Source organism: Bison bison, unplaced genomic scaffold, assembly GCF_000754665.1.
Source record: "Bison bison bison isolate TAMUID 2011002044 unplaced genomic scaffold, Bison_UMD1.0 scf7180017864178, whole genome shotgun sequence".
In the NCBI taxonomy this organism is placed as follows: domain Eukaryota; kingdom Metazoa; phylum Chordata; class Mammalia; order Artiodactyla; family Bovidae; genus Bison; species Bison bison.
In genome coordinates, this window is record NW_011494750.1 from 1828395 (window position 1) to 1851184 (window position 22790).

A 22790-nucleotide genomic window follows, 5' to 3' on the forward strand; every position below is an offset into this window, starting at 1 on the left:
TCTTACAGAGCCCTGGATGAGTGCCCTGAGTCATACAGCAGATTCTCAGTGGCTATCTGTTTTACACATGGGAGTGTGTATGTTCCCATGTTACTCTCTCCATATGCCCCACCCTCTCCTTTCTCCCCTACCCCACCCCGTGCCCGTTGGTCTGTTCTCTGCATCTCCACTGCTGCCCTGCACGTAGGCTCATTAGTACCATCTTCCTACATTCCGTATATATGCACTGATAGACGACATTTGTTTTCCTCTTCCTGACTTATTTCACTCTGTATAATAGGCTCTACAGGCTCACCCACCTCATTAGAACTGACTCAAATGCATTCTTTTTTATGGCTGAGTAATATTCCATTGTATATATGTACCACAGCTTCTTTATCCATTCATTTGTAGATGGACATCTAGCTTGCTTCCATTTCCTAGCTATTGTAAATAGTGCTATGGGGTCACACAGAGTCGGACACGACTGAAGTGACTTAGCAGCAGCAGCAGCCATTGGGGTACATGTGACTTTTTCAATTTTGGTTTCCTCAGGGTATATGCCTAGTAGTAGGATTGCTGAAAGAGTAGGTTTTAAAAGTTCTCATTATAAGGAAAAAAACTGGATATGTGTGGTAATGGATGTTAACTAAATAGACTTATTGTGGTAACCATTTTGCAATATATATATATATAACAAAAAAAAACACTAAAGGTAATTATATATGGGTATATGGGTACTTCTTCTTTACTCCTATCTGTATTTCCAGATTATTTTTTTTGCCAAGCATAAATAAAAAAACATATTTATTAGACTTTCTCTAAGTTGAATATAACATATTTCATCAACTTTAAGATAAGCATTTTTTTCTATATTCTTACATCTCTGAAATAGGGCTATGTCTTACAATTAATGGCATACCACAATTGCCATTGGTAATTTTTTTCAGTTTAATCTCTCAAATCAGGATGCATTTTAAATTGACAGCACTTTCAGCTTAACGAAATACAGTATTTTATGCTTAATTTGAGAACTGTTCATGGCTATGCTTGTTTATTTAATAGTGGAGAGTGTGTGTGTGCACGTGTGTGCACATGCCTGCCTGTTGTAGTGTTACAGGTCATTATAAGCTAAGGCCATCACATACCTGGGAATGTCTCAAATTAAAAAGCCCCAGCCCAGAGACCACTATGACTTGGTGGCTTCTAAGTAAAATGTAGGAGAAGACCATGTGCTAAACCTGTTCTGCCAGAGCAGAAATCACAGAAAGAAACGAAGAAGGAGGAATGCCAGGGGGAAACTCTTCCTGAATGATTTCTCTCTAAAGCTGCTCTTGAAGCTTCTTGCTTCCAGAGCTATAAAAAAAAAATACACTTGCAACAATCTGCAAGACTAAATATCATCTCCAGTTCCAAACAGCAGGGACTAGTGGATCATGATGTAATCCATTTCCCATCTGCCAGAATTATCAAGCTGGGACTATGGTGGTCTCTGGCAGGGGATGAGATTTGGATCAAAGAGCCCTCAGGCCCATACTAAACGCACTTACCTCCCTTCCATCTCCTCCAGAGATGTACGGGTCCGGGTGGTAGAAGAACGCAGGGTAGTCGGTAATGTGTTGGGCAGCACGGGGCTCCTTTCACTCATACTGGTAGCCCTGGGAGCTGGGGGCACCAGGCCAGGTACTGGAGAGAAAACAAGGGCTGGAGTGGACCACTGGAGCCCCAAATATCTACCTGTGGTCCAAGAGTAGCATCTGGAGAACCTGACGGAGCCATCTTTTAGCTGCCCTCATCCTAGACACGCCTGTTAGATGTCCTTCTTGCTAAAAAGGATTTGGTTTCCAATATTAACAGCTCTGGATGGGCTAGCTGGCCCACAAAGGGCAGGAAGAAAGAGAGTCATGCACGGGTTATAGCAGGGATCAGGGACTCAAGAGAGCTGATTTCCATTCTAGTAAATCTAAGAAGCCAGGGACTTCCCTGGTGGTCCAGTGGCTAAGAACCTGCCTTCCATTGCAGGGGATGTGGGCTGGATGCCTGGCTGGGGAACTAAGATCCTACGTGCTGCAGGACAACTGAGCCCATGCGCCCCAGCTAGAGAAAGCCCATGCACGGAAACTACTAAGCCGCGTGCTCCAGAGCCCGAAGCCCATGTGCCACAACAAGAAGCCAGCGCACCGCAACTAGAGAAGTCCCCACGTGACAAAGGAAGCCCCAGCACAGCCACGCACATGCACACGCACGTACGTGCCAGAGCCAGACGAACCCACTCTGTGCCGTTCCAAACCTCAAGCTCAAAGCTCCTAGTCACTCTGCTGTAAGATCCCCTGAGGGACAGTCTCACCCAGATGGAAAAAGCTGCTGATCCCCTGCCCTTGCAAGGGCTCCGCTGTTGCAGGGGGGCCCGTCAGTCCAACTCACCGAGGGAGCAGGGCCGGCCGTCGGGCTCATCAGGACAGGCACACACAAAGTCCGAGGTTCTGGCAAAGCAGAGGTGAGTGCATCCGCCGTTGTTCACGCCACAAGCATTGGTCCCTATGAGCAAAGCAAATGAACATCTGGCCTGGGGTAGAATCAAGTCTCCCAGTTTGACGCTTCTCCAAATGGAGGAGATTCAGGGCTCCCTGACTCCCAGGGACAGTGGGGCAGGAAGGAGGGGTATAACAACAGGGGGCCGAAAAGGACTAAGAGCTTCAGATGTGAACGTGGCTCTCCGGTGGCTCTGATCGTCTTGGTTATTAACAGTCCTTGGGGTGACCAGTGAACCCAACCAGTGGTACGGAAGCAGCCTCAGGACTGGGAGCCCACCTGTCTGCCGCTGAGGGGAGACCACGATGATGTCCATGAGTCCCTCCACGTTCGCCAACACTGTCTCCTTGTTCCGGCCTGAGTACTTGTCCACACGCTGAATGGACTTGGTCTGCCAGTCTGTCCAGTAGATCCACCTGTCCTGCTACTCAACAAGGGGACCCCAAAAGGGTAACTATTAATAGGCAGACCCCACCACAGCTTCCGTGCCTCAGCCCATTCATTCCTGCTGCCCAGGTGCCCTCTTCTTCATATATCCGGATCAACTTGTATGCATCCCCACATATGACCTTACCCAGGAGATCTCCCCCTGGTAGCAGGGAGATCTCTTACCCACAGAGAATTCACCCTTCTGTCCATGCTGTTCTCAGCTGCGTCCTCACTTTTGCACGCAAGTTTTGACATTCTGTGGTCATTTTTTACATGTCTATCGGTCCTGCCAGATTAAGCCCTTCAAGGACAAGAATGTGCTTTATTCATCTCTCAGTTTCCAGCATTAACATGTAGTTCTCAGTCAACTCAGTGGCTCAGTGAATAACTGAGCTCCTGTACCTAGCAAATAGGAGTAAATTGTGGAGGTGGGGGGTCTTTCTGGGTCCCTGTTCTAGGCCCTTCACTCACAGCCCTGGCCCAAGTTCCCTGGTTACCTCTGCAGGCAGCTGCCCTCTAATTCAGTGATCTTGAGATTCTCAACCAGGGGAGGAAGGGCGGTGTAGGCGGTTCCCCTCCCATCCCTAGGGTATACATCAGAAACCCCAGGGAAACTTGTAGACGAGAAAACTAAACTCAGTATAATCCTGTAGTTTTACATGTGGAGTATGAGGGGGGAAAGCCTATCATTAAGTAAAGTCAGAGAAAATCTTTTGGCTGGTACGATATAATGCAGAATATAGATAGAGTGGATGTTTTGTCAAAAAAAGGACAAAGATACCTTTTTCCTTCCTTGAATTGTTTTACAAGGTTAGAACTCTTAAAAAATAATGTCAGCCAATACTAATTAAAATGATCAGAAATAACACACACTGAGTGGCAGGTACTGTGTTAATGCTTTGTGTATATTTTGGGCTTCCCTGATGGCTCAGATAGTAAAGAATCCGCCTGCAATGCAGGAGACCCGGGTTCCCTCCCTGGGTTGAGAAGATCCCCTGGAGAAGGGAATGGCTACCCACTCCAGGATTCTTGCCTGAAGAATTCCATGGACAGAGCGCCTTGCAGGCTACAAGTTCGTGGGGTCACAAAGAGTCAGACACGACTTCAGGAGAACACTATTATTAAACTCATTTCTTTTACAGGTAAGTGAAGCGTAGAGAGTTCACTGTCTTGTCCAAGTTGCCCAGTCACTTCATGACACAGGCAGAACTTGAACCCACAGAGCTGGCTCGTTGGAGGCACTCCCCCAATAATTACTGACTGGCTCGTTGCCTCAAAACGCTGGCTCTCAGCCACTCCACTTTCTGGCTGTTAAGTGAGCTGCCTGAGTTTTCTTGCTGGGACCACAGCACTGGGATCAACTGGGGAACTTGTTAAAATGAATATTCCCAGCCCGACCCTCAGGAGGCAGATTCTTTATATCCTCTGCCCAGGAATGTGCATTTTCACAAGTCCCACGGCTGACTCCGTACGCAGCTGTGGGACAGCCGCCCCTCTGAATGCTAGAATGTGGGCAAGCGGGAGCAGCAGGGCGCATGGCGGCAAGGCTTCCGTGTACAAGAATCACTCCTAAAATGGGCTTCCGTAGCACATCTGTTCAGCAGCATCTGGAGCAGACACAGAGCCCAGAGGAAATACGCCCCATCAAGGAGGGTGAGTCCCGTTCTCCGAGTCAGTACCTGCGTGAGAGCAAAGGGGTGAGACACGTGGCTGACCAGGACCTGTCGGAGCTTCCCACTGAGATCAGCACTCTCAATCCGATCCAGGTGGGCATCCACCCAGTAGATCCTGTGAAGGAGAAACGGTAGCTGCTGAAGACACGAGCGGGGGACCCAGCCCTGCCCTCAGGGAGCTGGCTGTCCCCTCCTGAGCTGAGCTGGCAGGTGCGGTGAGCAGTTGTGGTGACCTGATGAGGGGGTCACTGGGAGTCCCTAAGCTGAAGAGTGGAATTGGGATGGTGACTCATAAGTGGGGAGGCCAGGGCGGTTCTGGAGAGGGGTAGAAATTGAGTGACCTCAGGGGAGCCAGCACCCCGTCTCATCTTCAGCAACTCGATCACCCTTTGACTCTTACAGAGACATCACTAGGCTGAAAAAGGTCCATCTAGTCAAAGCTATGGTTTTTCCAGTAAAGTATGGATGTGAGAGTTGGACTATAAAGAAAGCTGAGTGCCAAAGAATTGATGATTTTGAACTGTGGTGTTGGAGAAGGCTCTTAAGAGCCCCTTGGACTGCAAGGAGATCAAACCATCCTAAAGGAAATCAGTCCTGAATATTCATTGGAAGGACTGATGCTGAAGCTCCAGTACTTTGGCCACCTGATGAGAGCAGTTGAATCAATGGAAAAGACTCTGCTGCTGGAAAAGATTGAGGGCAGGAGAAGGAGATGACAGAGGATGAGACGGTTGGATGGCATCATCGACTCAATGGACACGGGTTTGAGTAAACTCTGGGAGATAGTGAAGGACAGGGAAGTCTGACGTGCTGCAGTCCATGGGGCTGCAAAGAGTCGGACATGACAGCAACTGAACAACAACAACAAAATAAATTAAAAAATAAAAACACGACGTAAACCAGATAAACAAAGCCCACCTGAGGGTCGAATGCTGGGTTCAGCGACTCCTGTTCCAAGAATATGTTACCTCATTCCTTCTCGCTGCTTGCTCTTCCCTACCCACCAAGGAGCTTTCACCCCCATCAAGGAGGGTCAGTCCCATTCTCCGGGTCATTTTTTTTTCACTACTTCAATCTCAGTCTTCCTCTCCTCTGCCCACCCAATTTCCAGGATGCTGTCTGGGACAGGATCCCCACCTGCGCGTATCATAGTCCAGGGTAAGTCCATTGGGCCAACCCAGGTCTGTGTTGATGAGGACCTTCCGCTCAGAGCCATCCAAGTTCGCCCGTTCGATCTTGGCAATGTGGCCCCAGTCTGTCCAGAAGAGGTACCTGGGACACGATGGTGGCATCAGCAAGGCATGGGAAGATGGCACCCAGAGGTCGAGAGAATACCATTAAGAAAGAGGCATATTCAAGTGCCTCCTCCCCAGGCCCTTCTCCCCTGGGTCTCTTTCCTGCTGGCCAAAAACTTACCCCTTCCTGGGGAAAACAGCGATGGCCCGAGGCTCATCCAGGCTATTGTTGATCAGCACTTTGCGGCAGGAACCGTCCAGCCTTGATGCTTCGATGGTGTTTCGGCCCGTATCTGTCCAATACAAATTCCGGGCCACCCAGTCCACCGCCAGCCCATCAGTGGTCTTCAGCCCACGCCCAATCACCGTCTCCATGTTGCTGCCGTTCAGATCTGCTCGCCTTGAGGAACAGCCCAGGGTTAGATGACTGATCAGATCAGCAATAGGCTGATACCCCTTTAATCCACATTCCCAGAGTTGGATTCCCACTACACTGTAAGCTCCAAGGGGCAGGGACCAAGTATTTATAAGTACATGCATGCATGTGTGCATGCTAAGTAGCTTTTCTGTGACCCTGTGGATTGTAGCCTGCCAGGCTCCTCTGTCCTTGGGATTCTCCAGGCAAGAATACTGGAGTGGGTCGCCATGCCCTCCTCCAGGGGATCTTCCTGACCCAGGGAGCAAACCCACATCTCTTAAGTCTAACCTGCGTTGGCAGGAGGGTTCTTTACCACTAGCACCACCTGGGAAGCCCATATTTAAGTACATTCCTCAGCGTCTAGCACAGTAGGAATTCAAAATACTTGCAGACCTAATGAATAAAGTATTGGGAGGACAGAGTGTTTCCTGCTCTAAGTAGGTGGCATTTGGGCCCATGTCTTGCCAGAAGGCAGGTTAATAAGCCCCATACACCTTCAGGAGGAGACAAGGATTGCCAGGTGGTGATTAGAAGAAAGGGAAGATTTTTCAAAATCTACCTGTGCATTTTTTATAACAGTCTGACCTATAGGAGGGAATTCAAGCCCAGGATGGGGGAAGGGGCATGTCACCACACATGGGAGCCTTCTCTAAACTCTACATGCCCACCAGCTCTCAGGATGAGATTCTAATGCACCCCTCAGGGAGAAAAAAGGGACTGCTCCTGTTCTTCCACATGAGAATCTCTGCCGTGGTAAACCCCTCTAACGGTACGTGAACGTACGTGAACGCAGGGTACCACGTTCCTTGGCTGTGCTGGGTGAAAAATTGAAAGAATAAAAATTTAAATAAAACAAAAAATATTTAAAAAACAAAAACAAGCACAACCTTGCAAACCACCATAAACCTTGCATTTGGCTGGTATTTCTGTATTACAGTACACCCAGTTTGGCGATGTGGCCAACTAATCAGTGGGTCTTAGAGGATCCGTGGAAGTCCTGTAGCATCCAGTAGTAGGGGTAGAAGGCGCCGGGTCCCTAGCCTGACTTTATCTGTTTGTTTTACACACTGGACTTCTAGTCCTCCTTAAATAGGGAAATTCCCTGGAGGTCCAGTGGGTGAGACACTGTTTGCACTGCAGGGAGCATGGGTTTGATCCCTGGTCAGGGAATCCCGCAAGCTGCAAGGTGCGACCAAAAATATAAATTCATGAAACACGAGATAGGCCGTGCGTGTGCTCAGTCATGTCCAACTCTGTGCCACCCCATGGACTGTAGCCTGCCAGGCTCCTCTGTCTGTGGAATTTTCCAGGCAAGCATACTGGGGTAGGTTGCCATTTCCTCCTCCAGGGGACCTTCTCAACCCAGGGATCAGATGCAGGTCTCTTGAGTCTCCTGCACTGGCAGGTGGATTCTTTTATCACTGTGCCACCCGGGAAGCCTGGCAAAGCACATCAGAATCTCCAAACAAGCAAACAAACAAAAAAGTTTGAAACTCTTCTGGGATAACACTGCAAAGCAACAAATCCAGGTCAGAACTCCCTATCCAAGTTGCCAAATCACTCAGTCCGTTTAGAGGTGAACCCAGGCCATGACCTCAGCCATCAGAGACGGGAAGCAGGTCTGTGTCCTCTGGAGGTTTTCAGGGACACTCATACCTGATAACATCCAGGAACACATCTGTGTAATAGACCTTGCCATCCACGCTGTCGTAGTCCAGGGAGATGACATTGTTGAGCTCGGGGACCGGTACATGCACATCCGTGTGGTCGCTGGTGTCCAGGGAGATACGCCGGATGGAGCCGCGGCTCGAGAACAGCAGGTACGTCTCAGGAGCGGGGTCGCAGGTCTTCCCATCTCCCTTCAGCTGGATGCCGGTAGGGCAGGCACAGGAAAAGCCCGAGGGCCGGGGCAGGCACAGGTGAGAGCAGCCACCGTTCCTGGGTCCGCACTTGTTCACACCTGGTGACGAAAGAGAGAGAAAGGGGCAAGTTTTGACACCCAGCCCGGAATACGGTCTGAATCTTAACCGAGGCACAGGTTTGATCATGCCTGATGGTCTACTGTTCTGCATAACAGGATTTGGTGCCCGGCAGGGATAAGCTGGAATGAGCAGGGGTATCTCCGGGAGTCCTTTAAAGGGGACAGCACCCTGCTGTGGGAGTATGCAGTACCCGTCGTACCCAGAGGGAACACAGCCTGATCCTGGAGGAAGAGCTTAGGTAGGTCCCTGTCCCTCTGGTTGTAAAGGCATCTCTCTGCTCTGGTTAGATCTCTGATGCTGAGACGGCCCCAGAAAGTCAGAGGCCTCTGGCTCACAGCCCTCGGGGTCTTCTCACCCAGGGGCTGTGACCGGTCCACAGCCTGGATGTCCATGAGGCCTGGCAGGTTGGACCTCACCAGGATGACGTTGCTGCCAGTCCCCTTGTCGGCACGGTGGATGCTACGGGTCTGCCAGTCAGTCCAGTAGATATAGGCATCGAGCAGGGTGAGGCCATACGGGTGCTGCACAGGCGATACCAACGTGTGCCGATTGGCACCGTTCAGATCCGCAGCCTCAATTCGCTGTGGAGGAAGGAGAGGGTACCGGGTGGCTGTTAGGAGACGTCCCACGGCCCCCCTATACTCCCAGACTCTGCGCAGGAGCAGGACCCCCACCTCGGTGTGGGCGTCAGCCCAGAGCAGCTGGGAGCTGGCCTTGTCCACAGTCAGTCCGTTGGGCCACCCGAGGTTGCTGTTGATGAGCACGGCGCGGTCGGAGCCGTCCATCCCAGACCGCTCCAACTTGGCATGCTCCCCCCAGTCCGTCCAGTACATGAACCTGGGCAAGAGACGGTAATAGCTGGTTCCTCCCACAGTTCCTGTACACTGGGAGTCCTCACAATACGCCAAACACCGTGAAAAGCATTTACACGTACAAACAGGAGTTGTTTAGTGACTACAGAGTTTCAGATTTGCCAGACGAAAAAATTCTGGAGACCTGTTTCGCAATAATGTGAATGTACTAACACTACTGAACTGTATGCTTGAAAATGGCTAAGATGGTAAATTTAATGTGATGTTTTTCACGATTAAAAAAACAGTACTTTCAGGACTTCCCCGGTGGTCCAGTGGCTAAGACTCAGTGTTCACAATGCAGGGGATCTAGCTTCAATCCCTGGTCAGGGAACTAGATCCCACATGCCATAATTAAGACCCTGCACAGCCAAATAAATTTTTTTTTAATGATTAAAATATTTAAAAAATTGAAATAAAAAAAATTTTTAGTACTTTCCATGCATTATCTCACTTAATCCTTACAAGGTCCACAAGGCATGCATTTTCATTATCACCTCCACTTTACAGGTAAGGAATTTGAGGACCACACGTGTGTGCTAAGTCGCATCTGTCGTGTCTGACTCTTTGGGACCCTATGGGGTGCAGAAGCCAGACTCCTCTGATCATGGGATTCTCCAGGCAAGAAGAGTGGAGTGGGTTGCCATCTGAGGACCAGGGAGGTTAAATATTGAACCCAAAGTGACAGACGCAGCTAATAAATGGTGAAAAAATTTGAAATCTGGGTGTCTGATTCCAGGGTTCATGCTTTGAACCTCTATGCTCCATGGCCACCCTGAAGGCCATCACAAGGGAGAGGAAGGGCCCCCGGGAGGTCAGTCTCGGTGCTCCTGCGGGGCGGGTGCGCTCATCCTGCCGCCCAGGGCCCCGGAGCCGCTCTCACCCCATCTCGTGGTACAATACGATGGCGCGCGGGCTATCAAGGTTCTGCCACACCAACACCTTCCGCATGGACCCGTCCAGGTTGCCCACTTCGATCCGGTTGGTTCCCGTATCTGTCCAGTACACTTTCCGGCCGATGGCATCCACTGCGAGGCCATCTGTGGTCTGCAGCCCTGCAGGAAGTCAACAGAGCACACTGGCTCCTGCCTTGAGACAGATGGGCTCTCTCCCCAGCGCTGTAGCCAGACAGGCGGGCCCAAGGCTGGGAGCAGGGCCCACCTGTGGTGATGAGATCTTCATGCTGCGAGCCATCCAGACGGGCACGGCTGATCCTGTGCAGCGTGCTGTCCGACCAGTACACTCTTCCTGGAAAGGAAAGGCAGGGCTCAGCCCGGACCTTCACCCCTCCCCGCCTCCAAAGAACACACAGCTGACTCGTGTTCTGAGACGCCTGGGCACGTCAGAGAGCCCTATGTCCCCAAGGAGAGGAAATCAAGAGAAATATTGTAACAGGATAGCCCTTGGCAGAGATGAAGAACGTGGCCCCCAACCCCATGCCCTCATGACAAAAGAGAAAGTGCTACAGAGATGGGCAGGGGTTGTGCCAGAGGGAACGGGAGGCCTCTAGGCTCTTAGCAGGAGGCAAAGGTGGTAGTGAGGAGAGAGCCGTTGCTATAGGGGCCAGGAGAGCAGGGAGGATCACGCAGACCTTCCTGGGGATCCACTCCAATGGCAATGGTGTTCTTCATGGTGATGTTGATGGGTACCACCACGTCGGCAAAATAAGGGATGTCCAAGGAGACCATGCGGATGTCTATCCTCCTGGCGAAGATGAGGAAACTGTTCATGCCTGCCCAGGTGCGGAGAGAAGGAAAGAGGACAGTCATCCTAGCACTGCCGGGAGAGGATCTGGAGTAAGGCAAGCTGAAGTTCACGCTTTCCGCCTCCATTAGTTTCTAGTTGTGTGATCCTGAGCACATTATTTAAATTGTTTAAGCCTCAGTTTCATTATCTGTAAAATGGGGACAATGACAGGGGGCTGTAGGGATAAAAGGTCAATACAGAAAAACCCTTAGCATTGGGTCTGATTCATGGACACAGTTCTGTATTATTGTCACAAAAGTGAATCTCTTTGAAGTTTAAAAAACTTCATGTTAAGTGAAACAGAGCTTTGCCCACAGCCTGGGACGATTTAGAGCTCCTTTCTCACTCAAATTCCCTAGGAAGTTTGGGTTCAAATGTAGCCTACCATGAAGCATCCCCTAGAGAGAAACATCGGCTTCCAACATTTGAGCAGCCAGCTCCTGCTTCTGAGACCTTTCAATTCAGATTATCATGAAGGTTGTGCTGGTCGTGCCTACTCACACAAGTGCCATTTCCAAAGGAGGTACCATTACCTTGTAATTTATCACATGTTCTAGTATTTACTATACCAATTTGAGGCAGATGGGACTAAAGTGATTTAGTCTAACTGAATCAGTATATTATAACAATTTCCCAACAGAGGAAAATAAAAAAGAAAGGAGCATCTTTTTCTAATATGCATGAAGATGCCATGAGACCTAGTTGGACCCTGCTTCTAATCCTGCCTGCCTGTTCCCTTGCATCTCCTCTTTTTTTAAAAAAGCTTTATCTTGCCCCTAAGCCTCTAGAAGCTTAGGTCCCTCAGACCATATTAGAGTCCACTTGCGAGGAAGGTAGAGAGTCACTGCCCCTGTCCCAAAGAGGCTCTAGCCAGGTCTGTGATGCCTAGACCTACCTGGTGAACAAGTCTTGCCATCAGGCATCACGTTAATGCCTGTGGGGCAGGTACAGCTGAAGCCACTTGGATTTGGGGACCGAAGACACAGGTGGCTGCAGCCGCCGTTCTCCGTAGCGCATGGTGTGGACACTGGGTGGGGAGGAGGGAGTCAACGAGAAGGACCGTGGCAGAGGGAAGCCAAGGAGAAACCAGTGTGGGCCAAGGGCCGGTCACCTGGGGGCCGCCGGCGGTGGAAGACGTGGATGTCCATCAGGTTCTCCAGGTTCTCCTGCAGGGTCTCCCGGTCCAGCCCCGTCAGCCGGTCGGCACTCTGGATACTCTTGGTCTGCCAGTCGGTCCAGTAGATGCGCTCCCCATACAGGGTCAGCCCAAATGGGTGGGGCAGCTGGCTTCCGATCAGTACCTGCCAGGGCCCCAGCGCTTACATCATGCCCCAACCAGGTCTGACAGTACAGGCGTCAAGGGCGCACTCTGCCAGTACCACCTGCTGTGTGACCTTGAGCTAGAGCTGGTTATAAAATATCTCGAGCCTTGGTCTGCCAATCTGTAATAGAATCATGACAGTGCCTGGCTCCAAGGGTTGTGTGATGATTCTAACAGATCATGTATTATTTATATAATCTCAAAGGATCTCTGTACAAGTGACTTACTAACTACAAAAGGAAAAACAGCAACTTCACAGTGGACACCACCTTCACCACACAATCAAAGATGGTGACTTGCCTGGTGGTTCAGTGGTTAAGACTTTACCTTCCAACGCAGGGGGTGTGGGTTCGATCCCTGGTCAGGGAACTAAGATCCCACATGCCTTGTGGCCAAAAAACCAAAACATAAAACAGAAGCAATATGGCAACAAATTCAATAAAGACTTTCTGAATGGTCCACATTAAAAACAAATCTTAGAAGAAAAAATTGGTATTGCAATGATGAGACAAGCTGACATCTGTGGCTACTAATAAGACATACTGAGAACTCAGGACACGACTTAATGTAGTATTCCTGCCCCAGATGTATAATCTGAATCCGATCACAAAGATACGTCAGACAAATTGAGGGACATTCTACAAAATAACTGGCATTTACTCTTTAAAGATACAGAGATCAAGAAAGATAAAGAAAAGCTGAGGAAATGTTCCAGATTAAAGAGACATCATGACTTAAAACAACTGTAATCTGGAACTGGACCCTAGACTAAAAAAAAGTTATAAGGACATCATTGGGGCAATTGGTGGTGACGCTGAATATGGACTACGGATTAGACAGTAATATTGTATCAATGTTAAATTTCCTGATACTGATCACTGAACTATGATTATGAAAGACTGAGTTCTTGTTCTTAGGAAATACGCATTGGACTCTTTGGACTCTCTGGGGTTCAGGGCAGGATATCTCCAATGGAATCTCAGACGGTTCAGAAAAATAAGGTCTGTGTGCGTGTGCGTGTGTGTGCATGTGTAGAGAGAGAATGAGAATGGTATAACCATGTGGCAAAATATCAGTTATTGGTTCTTTTGACTCTTCCTGCAGCTTGTTAAGTTGGAAATTATACCAAAATTAACAGACAGAGAGAGAGAGGTCATGGGCCTAGTATGTGACTGGTGATAAATTAGCATTTGTGGTGATGGTTATTAGGAAAGCGCTTATACCCCGGCCCACAAGCCACATGGTCCCTAGTTCGCTTTTATCATCAAGGAGCAGGGACCCCAGGCTCTGGAGTACAGCCATAGTCTCAGAGAAATAGCATTCACCCCACACTGGATCTGCCCTAGGCCTCCCTGGGTCCCGTCAGCTGCCAGCCAGGAAGCCCCATTGGGGAGGCGGTTGGGGCTGTGGGAGGATGCCCATGTGCCACGCTTACCTTCCTCTTGCTGCCATCAAGTCCAGCAAACTCAATCGTCTTCATGCCGGCATCAGCCCAATAGAGCCGCTGGGACCCATAGTCGATGGCTAATCCATTAGGCCAAGTCAGATTGGAAGAGATGATGACCTGCCGACCTGAGGCATCCATGCCGGCTCGCTCAATCTTGGGGCTTGCACCCCAGTCCGTCCAATACATGTACCTGGGCACAGGCAAGGGCGGTCTTACAAGCCTTCCAGTTGAGGATTCAGGGTTCCCAGGGCCCGAGGGTTTCTACTTGCAGTGGCTGCCCCACAGCCTCCCCAGCCTCTTGCCTTAGTTTCCAGCTCCCTCCTGGGTTCAGAGCTGTCTCTGAAGGTCTTACATCTTATATCACTACCAAAACCCACCAAAGGTCTTAAATATTTACTTGACTGGATAGGTTAAAGAATTACGGTACATCAACTTAACAGAATTCTATATAACCATCAAGAAAAAAAAAATCTACTAATCAAATGGGAAGATATCCAAGATATATAGCCAAGTGAAAAAAACAAGATACAGCTACAGTATGTTGTCAAACAAAAACCACCACCACCACCATATGTGTGCATACACAGGGAAGAAAATCTGGAAACACTACCCTCCACTGTTAACAACAGTTACTTTTGGAGAGTGACATTGGAGAGAATTGTCACTCTCGATAAACTGTTTAAAAAGACAATGGCTTACTTTAGTAAGCAGACCAAAAAGCAAAAACAAAAAAGAAAAAGAAGGAAAAAGAATTTTTAGATGTAAAAGATTTCCTTGGCCATGAAGGAGACAGATTGGTCACGATGCTCTGAGGCTGCTCGTGCTTCCTCGGTGTGCCTGTAAGATCTGGCCTCTCTCCCTAGGCTCCAGACTGCACTCTAGTCCTCAGATCGGGGGTGAGGGGAGCTTGCTCCAGAGGGGCAGGCGCTCACCCGCCCATGGGCTCCACCACGATGTCCCGGGGGCGATCAAGGTTCTCCCAGAGAAGGACCGTCCTCATGCTGCCGTCCGTGTTGGCCACTTCAATCCGGTCTGTCCCTACCAAGAAGTCAGTGCGGGCAAAGATATCAACTTGAGTCTTGGTCGTTCACCCTCTTACCTTCCATGCCCAGCACAGAGCTCGGTGTGCCACAAATCCTCAAGAAATACTTTGTGATAAAAGCAACGAACATGGAGGGACCTGAATTTCAAGAAGAAATTCAAGGAATTGATTAGCTCCGTTTCTTGGAAGACTAAGGCTTCTTCAACCCAAGTAACCCATTCTGATAATTTAAGGCCATGCTTCTCCAACTGTACTGTGCCTAAGAACCAGAAGAGCTTGTGAAAATACGGATTCCTAAGCCCCAAAGATTCTGATTGAGCAGGTCTGGGGCGGGGCCCAGGAATCTGCATTTCTAACAAGTTCCCAGGTGATGTTGACGCTGCTGGTCCAGGGACCACACTTTGAGTAGCTCTCATTTAAGGCACTCTCCCTGCCTCCCACACTTACCTGCCTAATAGAAAATGCCTCTTTCACCAAAACAGTGATGGAAGGAAAACCACAGGGTATAGGCTTCTCATCTGAAATGCCTCAAAACATTCTCAAGCATCAGCTGCACAGCAGAAGTAGCTGCCACTTGAATGGCAAATGCCAAACCCTCAGATGTGAGCTTCTAACTTCAGTTTGGCAGCAGCCCAACCACTCCTGACTGACCAAGGACTTCAGGTCAAGACGGAAATGAGCTAGGAGGGACACTAGGTTCTTTCGAGCTGAGGCCAGGGCTTTAAATAAGAAGATCCCAGAGTGTCAGGCCACACGTGCCCTTTACATACCTGCATCTGTCCAGTAGAGCTTGTTGGTGGCCCAGTCAATGGCCAGGCCTGCCGGGCTCTCTAAACTGGTATCCACTACCACCTGGGCGGGAAGCAAGACTGTATCACCAACCGGACTTGCACCCCAGCTCTGGGGCCCAAACGCCAGCAACTGGCAGGCTGGCAAAGGTCTGGGAGGCCCTTCCCTGGGAAAGGGTGAATCCCACCCCTTCTGCCCTGCCCTCCCTGAGGGCCTGTGCCCCACGTCCGGCCCTACCTCCTGCCCTGTTCCATCCCACTTGGCCCTGCTGATGGTGTCAGTGCTGACGTCTGTCCAGTACACGTGGTCATCCCGCGAGTCCCAGTCAAGGGCCACAGCGCTGCGCACATCAGCCAGTGGGATGACATCGTCGGACAGGTCCTCTGTGTCGAAGCTGATCCGACGGATGTCCATCCTTCGGGCAAAAAGCAGGAACTTGTCAAGACCTGATCAAAGGCCGAAAGGGGTCTTCTTTTAATGCTCTAAATCCGATAACAGTGGCAGACACAGACGCTCACAGACGCTCGCCTGCGGGACATCTGGTTCAACCACACTTCCTGGGGTCTGGTGCCCTTTGTTCCCTTTGCTTCACACCTCAGACCCCCTCTGAGCACTGGGCAGCCCGTGCTGGCACCATCAGACTTGAGGAGCCAATGGAAATAGACGCCAGCAGGGCCCAGAAGGGCATCCTGTTCAAGTGTCTGTCAGCTGCATCTCGACTCTCCTCCGCTCTTACTTTGCTCAGGGTCCCCTAGTGGACTGGGCTAGATCCCTGTCAAGCCCCCACCCCACCTCTCTGCCTTCCGCGTCTGCTTCAGGACTTCTGCTCCACTGCGTGGTCTAAGACCCCTTCCTCTCTGCTCTTCACGACTCGGGCCAATAATGACTATTTGCTGAGTACCTGCTCCTTGCCCGGCACTGAGCTTCCTGTTTTCCTTGACTTGTCTCATTTACCCTCCTAACAGTCCTTTGTGGTTCACACTATTCTTATTCTCATTTTCTGGATCAACGATCCAGAAGCTAACAGGGGCCCAGGAACTGGTCCAGGATCCCACAGCTACCAAGCACCGGAGCAGGGGACTTGAACTCAGGTCTGACTTCAAAGGTGGAGTTCTGGCCACACTCCTATTCAGCATTTTCCCAGCTGGCTCTTCTCCATCCCCTGCCCCTATTCCAGTCTGTCTGAATATTTCCCAGTCTACTATTCTGCTTAGAAAGGCACTTCCTGCATCACTTTATCAACTGAACTTCTTTTGGGGGAAATTCCTTGCATCTCATCAAGACCACATGGGAAGAGCTGGGCACAGGAGAATGCAAGGAAACAAGGTTCTCAATTCAAAGTGTGTTGAATGACTCCTGCCTCTGTTCCCTGGAATAGTTTCACTCTCTGGAAAGGACCTAGGTCCTGAGAGAAATTTGGTTTTCACCAGAGACAAGGAGGGCAGCAGGCACGCAGCAGTAACAGAAGAGCTGTGATGTGTGAAGCATCTCCCCGGCCCCTGGCTGGGTGTGCCACCCAGTTGGATCACTCCTCTCTGGACTATTCTTAGGAAAAAAATCACCTGCGCCTCTGAGCTAGACAAGGCCCACCGTCTCAAGGCAATATACCTTCAGGCACTCAAAGGAAGCCAAAGCAGCAGTTCAGGGAGCCCCCAGGGAACCCATCATCTTTCACTCACTAGACACTTATTTATCCTGGGCCTCTGTATATAGAGCATCATCAGATGTCTTTACCTTACTCTCTGGCTTAGGGGCTAAGACAGTCTCTAGGGTGATGCTAGAGGTAAAAGTGAAGTCACTCAGTCGTGTTCAACTCTTGGCGACCCCATGGACTATACAGCCTACCAGGTTCCTCTGTCTATGGAATTTTCCAGGCAAGAATACTGGAGTAGGTTGCCATTTCCTTCTCCAGGGGATCTTCCTGACCCAGCGATCGAACCTGGATCTCCCACATTGCAGGCAGACGCTCTACTGTCTGAGCCACCAAGGAAGCCCCAAAGGTAAAGAGCTAGGAAACCGTTCCCTTGCTTTATAGAAGGGTCTGGAAACCTCCTGCTGCCTAGGGACAAAGCGTCCTGGGTGAAATGATCCACAAGCCTGTTTGCAGGGGTTCATGCTTGACTCTGTGGTGTCCCTGAGCCTTCAGGGATGACCGCTGGGCCCTCAGCCCTCAGCTCCTTACCTTCTTCCTCTCCAGGGGCTGCCTGAGGAGCTGGCTCCTCCCCTAACCAGGCAATTCCCAAACTCCTCCCCCTTGTTTGCTCCACCCACCCTCACAAGGCAGGTCCACTGAGGCAGGGGCCCTAAAGCCACTTACTCTGGGCACAGGCGTGGCTGCTGATCTTGCGGAAGCCGGTGGGGCAGGCACAGGTGTAGTTCTGTCCACTGGGCAGACACAGGTGGGTGCAGCCTCCGTTGTTGTCCCCACAGCGATTTTTCCCTGCTCAAAAAGCCCAGAGCAAGAGGGTCAGGTGAGGTTGGCAGAAGGGGTCCCAAGGCTAGTGAGTGGGAGTGTAGCAAAGGCACGATCTTCCGGAAGGAAGAAACTATGTCTTCTTATTTTGTATATCTGCCCCCACCTACGAGCAGAGTGAATACCTGACACACAGGAAATGTTTGCATGAATTAGATGGGGGATAGCAAAGCAGAATGAGTCTTTCCTAAGTCTCCATGTTGTACCCTACGGGTCCAGCAGAGGGCGGAATGAGTCCATACCAGCACCAACCTTAAATTTCCTTGCTGGGAACCCTGGCAACTGTTGACAGGTGCAAGGAAGGTTCTCAGAAGCACTGGAAGCTCACCATGTGGGCGTTCTTTTTTACCTGCAGGCTGGCGCTGGGGGTGCAGGGTGTGGATGTCCATGGGGAAGTGGAGTTTGTTGCGAATGATCTCCTGGTTCTTGCCAGTAAATTTGTTGGCACTATTGATGCTCTTGGTGTGCCAGTCTGTCCAGTACAAGCTGTCTTCAAACACCGTGATGGCAAAGGGATGCGGGAGGCCTGGGGAAAGTCCAGGATGACCTCAGTCTACACATGGCCTGCCCGGCCCCTGGGGCCAGGCCTGGCATCTGTACACATCTCACCCTCTGCCAAAGGCTTCTGGGGGCTGGGACAGGGTAAGCAGAATGAGAGATGAAGGAGAGCGAAGGAAGGGCCTCACCCTGGCTAATGACAGCCTTGCGGTGACTCCCGTCCAGATTGGCCCTCTCAATGACGTGGTGCTTAGCGTCCACCCAGTACATACGGCGCCCGGCATAATCGATGGTGAGGCCGTTGGGCCAGAAGAGATGGGTATCAGCGATGATGCGGCGGCCAGAGCCATCCATGCTGGAGGCCTCGATGCGGGGGGTGTTGCCCCAGTCTGTCCAGTAAATGGTCCTGGGAAGAGAGAAAAGGACATTGGGAGGCAGGCAGTAGAGGGCAGGTAAGGTACCCAGCATAGTAATCAGGCAGGGGGCTCTTATTGATTTCACCCAGGGGACTCCAACTGGTAGGAAATACATTCTGTTGGGTTTACAGAGTGTTTTTCAATGTTTGAATTATTTATTTTATTATTATTAAAAAACAAATTTTTGGCCACATCGCATGGCATGTGGGTCCTTAGTTCCCTGACCAGGGATCCAACCCATGCCCCCTGCATTGGAAGTACGGAATCTTAACCACGGGACCACCAGGGAAGTCCCTCAACGCTTGAATTTAAATGTCTCTAGACAGAGAATGTATTCATTTAACAAAAATATTTTGGAGTATCTGCTATGAGATGAGCATATCTTTTCGCATTGAGAACATGGCAGTGAACAAAACAGATGAAAATCCTGACCTTGTGAAACAAAAAATACTAGTGGGCTATGACTCGGGACAGGCATTTTCCTCTTGGTCACAGCTCTGCCGCTGCCTTTTGTCATTTTCACACCCGCACACGCACACACATGCCACGTACCGCACACGCACACACATGCCACGTACCACACACACACTACGCTTCTAAACCAGGGGACCTATAACTGTAGGGTCTTAGAAGACACCCCTCTCAATTGACTGCACTTAATTTTTAAAAGCCAGAGGCAAAGAACTTCCCCTGCAAAAGACCTTTCTTCTAATGATAAAATTACTAATTTTTATTAATTCGCTCAACCCTATAAACTAATAACAAAGGTACTAAACAGCTACCACTTACATAATGTGTGTTGTGCCATTTAAAATGCATCACCTCACTTCATCTTCACACAGCTGTGAGGTAGGTATATTTTTATCACCAGTTTAGAAATAAGTAAAATGGAAGCCTAGAGAGATGAACTAGCCCAAGGCCATACAGTCAGTTACCGAAGAGCTGGAAACCCAGGTGCGTCTGGGTGCAGAGCCAAGGCTATTAACACCACACTGTGAGGTCCCCTGGCCCCCCAGTAAAGCCTGGCCCAGGTGGCGGAGGAACTGTCCCTAAAGGATGTAAGAGGAACGTGGCAGCTGGAGTCACAACTCGCTCACCCCTCCATGGGGTGCAAGGCGATGGCCCTGGGCTTCTCCAGGTTCTGCCACAGCAGCACCTTCCGGTGGGCCCCGTCCAGGTTGGCCACCTCAATCCTTGAAGTCCCCGAGTCGGTCCAGTAGAGTTTGTCATGGACCCAATCCACAGCCAGGCCCCCTGGTGGAAAGAGGTCATGGAAAGAGCGTCAGGGCTTCAGCTGGGGCCCCTGTGTGCTATAGAAACAAGGGTAACTCTTGCACGAAGCTGTTTCTTGGGCTAGGCACTCTTCTCACCATTTTACAAACACACGTTTTCCCTTGAATTGTTACAACTGTGTGAGTTAGGTGCTATAATAATCCCCATGAGGATGAAGCAACTGAGGCAAAGAGAACTCAAGTAACCATCCAAGGTCATGCGTTTCCTCCTCTCAGCCAATCACATTCCACTTCCGGAATCCTAGCTCCCTGACCCCTACTGGCCCGGGGGTTTGCAATTTGTGCCTCAGGGTTTTACAGGGGAACATCATCAGTTCCATAAGCATCTGAGTCAAATGTGCTTAATTAATACCGAATTCTAACCCACTTCCCCTGCTTGTCGAATGGCATGAGATGGCAGAGCGAGCTACTGTTTTTCTAATCTGCAAACATTTGGATGCTATCTATCTGGGTCCATCAGAATATTCCTAATATGAAGTAATCAAAACAAAAGTCAGAATTAGATGGGATGCCAGGCTGATAGAGAATTACAGCTGTCATCCACAAATCTCTGGTTTCAAACAGTTCCATTCAACGAAATGGTCTCAGTATTCTCAGTGATCGAGCTCAATAACAAGCAAATATTACAAATCTGAGCCTATAAAATGACTGTAGACTAATGAACATTTTCGGTATTAGAGCTGCATGCAAGGCCTCACTGTGAGACATTCTGCTGCCTAAAGGTTTGTGGCCACTCCCGTGTTCCTCCCTGGGTGCTGTTGCACGTGGTGTGGCCCTGCCCCTCCCCACGGGTCCCCGTTCCTTACCTGGGCTCTCGAGCCCTGTAGACACAACCTCCTCCACGTTGCTGCCGTTGAGGTTGGCGCGGAGGATCCGGTCCAGGGTGACGTCGGACCAGAAGACAAGCTCGCGCCGGTGGTGGAAGTCCAGGGCGATGGCGTTCTCCAGGTTGTTGAGCAGCAGCGTGTACTCGGAGCGGTGCGGCAGCACCTGCCGGATGTCGATGCGATTGGCGAACAGTAGCACAGGCTCCGGCCCTGGGACGTGGCATAGAAATGGGGCCCCAACTGGGCTCCAGAGCTGCTCCCTGGCAGCCATCAGCATGCACCCCTCCAAGCTCCAAGGAGCCTCCTGGCCCACTAGGGCATGTCTCAAGCTGTCAGCATCCATCATTATGAGAAGACTGGCAGCCTGCAAAGCGTACACCTCATCCCATTCTTGGGGCCCAGAATGCAACTCACAATCCATTTTAATGCTATGGAAACATCTCTCTGGAACGAACTTATGGTCCCCAGGGAGGAAGGATACGGGGAGGCAATAGTTAGGGAGTTTGGGATGAATATGTACACGCTGCTATATTTAAAATGGATAACCAACAAGGACCTATGTAGCAGAAGGAACTCCGCTCAATATTACATGGCAGCCTGGATGGGAGGGGAGTACAGGGGAATGGATACATGTACATGTGTGGCTGAGTCCCTTTGCTGTGCACCTGAACTATCCCAACATTGTTAACTGACGATTCTGTTGTTCAGTTGCTCAGTCGTGTCCGACTCTTTGCGACCCCATGGACTGCAGCACGCCAGGCTTCCCTGTCCTTCACCATCTCCCAGATGAAGACAAGTTTACTCAAACTTGTTATTCGGCTATGCTGATGCTGCTGCTGCTAAGTCGCTTCAGTCGTGTCCGACTCTGTGCGACCCCATAGACGGCAGCCCACGAGGCTCCCCCGTCCCTGAGATTCTCCAGGCAAGAACACTGGAGTGGGTTGCCATTGCCTTCTCCAATGCAGGAAAGTGAAAAGTGAAAGCGAAGTCGCTGAGTCTTGTCTGACTCTTAGCGACCCCATGGACTGTGGCCCACCAGGCTCCTCCATCCATGGGATTTTCCAGACAAGAGTACTGGAGTGGGGTGCCATTGCCTTCTCCGGTTAATCGGCTATACCTCAATATAAAATTAAAAGGCCAAAAAAAAAAACAAAAAACATCTCTCTAACTCTACCAATCTCCAAGCACCAGAGCCCCTGGCTGCCCTGCTCAGCTCTCTGCCCACCCAGCCAAATGCCAACCCCCGCTCCCCCTTACCCAGAGCCTTGCAGCTGCGCCGGTCAGGCCGGAGTTCGTAGCCTGCTTCACACCAGCACTGGAAAGCCCCCTCACTGTTGGTGCAGCCCTGGCTGCAGTACCCCTCCTCGGCACATTCGTTCACATCTATGACGACGGAGCAAGGGCAGGTGATCTCGGTTCTACCATCTTCCAGCCCGAGCTCCCAAGCTGACCAGCTCTTTCCTGCCCACACACCCGCCTACTTCCCAGGTCCAGCGGGAAGCCTACAGAGCAAGTGGTTAAGGGTTTTGAGCTGGGCTGGGGTCCCAGCTCTGCTATTCATCGGCACTGTGACCTTCATTAAGTGACAACCTCTCTGAGCTTTCATTTCCCCCCGTCTTCGAAACGAGAGGGACAACAACCCCCAGCTCCCGGGGCTATTGAGAAAATGACACACGGTCACGTCTCTCAGAGGGCTGACCCATGGCTAACCCAGGCCCCCGCCCTGCTCCCGCCCAGGGGGCCCCAGCTCACCCTGGCAGGTGCGCCCATCCTCAGTGAGCCGGTAGCCAGTGTGGCAGGTACACTGGATGGCCCCCCGCACCATCTGGCACTTCTGGGC

General features: G+C 50.6%; 1 protein-coding gene across 1 annotated transcript in view; it reads right to left on the reverse strand.

Moving 5' to 3' along the window:
• LRP4 (low density lipoprotein receptor-related protein 4) overlaps positions 1 to 22790 on the reverse strand; it is a gene marked incomplete at its 5' end in the record, with an annotated part of 40915 nt that overhangs the window by 12589 nt on the left and 5536 nt on the right. Inside the window, 25 exons of the mRNA XM_010842363.1 lie at positions 1530 to 1665; positions 2404 to 2517; positions 2791 to 2935; positions 4620 to 4728; positions 5751 to 5885; positions 6030 to 6248; positions 7923 to 8226; positions 8604 to 8829; positions 8923 to 9085; positions 9983 to 10154; positions 10261 to 10347; positions 10691 to 10831; positions 11741 to 11872; positions 11957 to 12146; positions 13602 to 13803; positions 14546 to 14651; positions 15426 to 15507; positions 15682 to 15890; positions 17762 to 17884; positions 18267 to 18443; positions 18604 to 18821; positions 19929 to 20085; positions 20930 to 21160; positions 22208 to 22333; positions 22703 to 22790. The exon at positions 22703 to 22790 is cut by the window's right edge and continues 7 nt beyond it. Coding sequence (XP_010840665.1) covers positions 1530 to 1665; positions 2404 to 2517; positions 2791 to 2935; positions 4620 to 4728; positions 5751 to 5885; positions 6030 to 6248; positions 7923 to 8226; positions 8604 to 8829; positions 8923 to 9085; positions 9983 to 10154; positions 10261 to 10347; positions 10691 to 10831; positions 11741 to 11872; positions 11957 to 12146; positions 13602 to 13803; positions 14546 to 14651; positions 15426 to 15507; positions 15682 to 15890; positions 17762 to 17884; positions 18267 to 18443; positions 18604 to 18821; positions 19929 to 20085; positions 20930 to 21160; positions 22208 to 22333; positions 22703 to 22790 — 3992 coding nt within the window. The remainder of the gene's footprint in view (positions 1 to 1529; positions 1666 to 2403; positions 2518 to 2790; positions 2936 to 4619; positions 4729 to 5750; positions 5886 to 6029; positions 6249 to 7922; positions 8227 to 8603; positions 8830 to 8922; positions 9086 to 9982; positions 10155 to 10260; positions 10348 to 10690; positions 10832 to 11740; positions 11873 to 11956; positions 12147 to 13601; positions 13804 to 14545; positions 14652 to 15425; positions 15508 to 15681; positions 15891 to 17761; positions 17885 to 18266; positions 18444 to 18603; positions 18822 to 19928; positions 20086 to 20929; positions 21161 to 22207; positions 22334 to 22702) is intronic.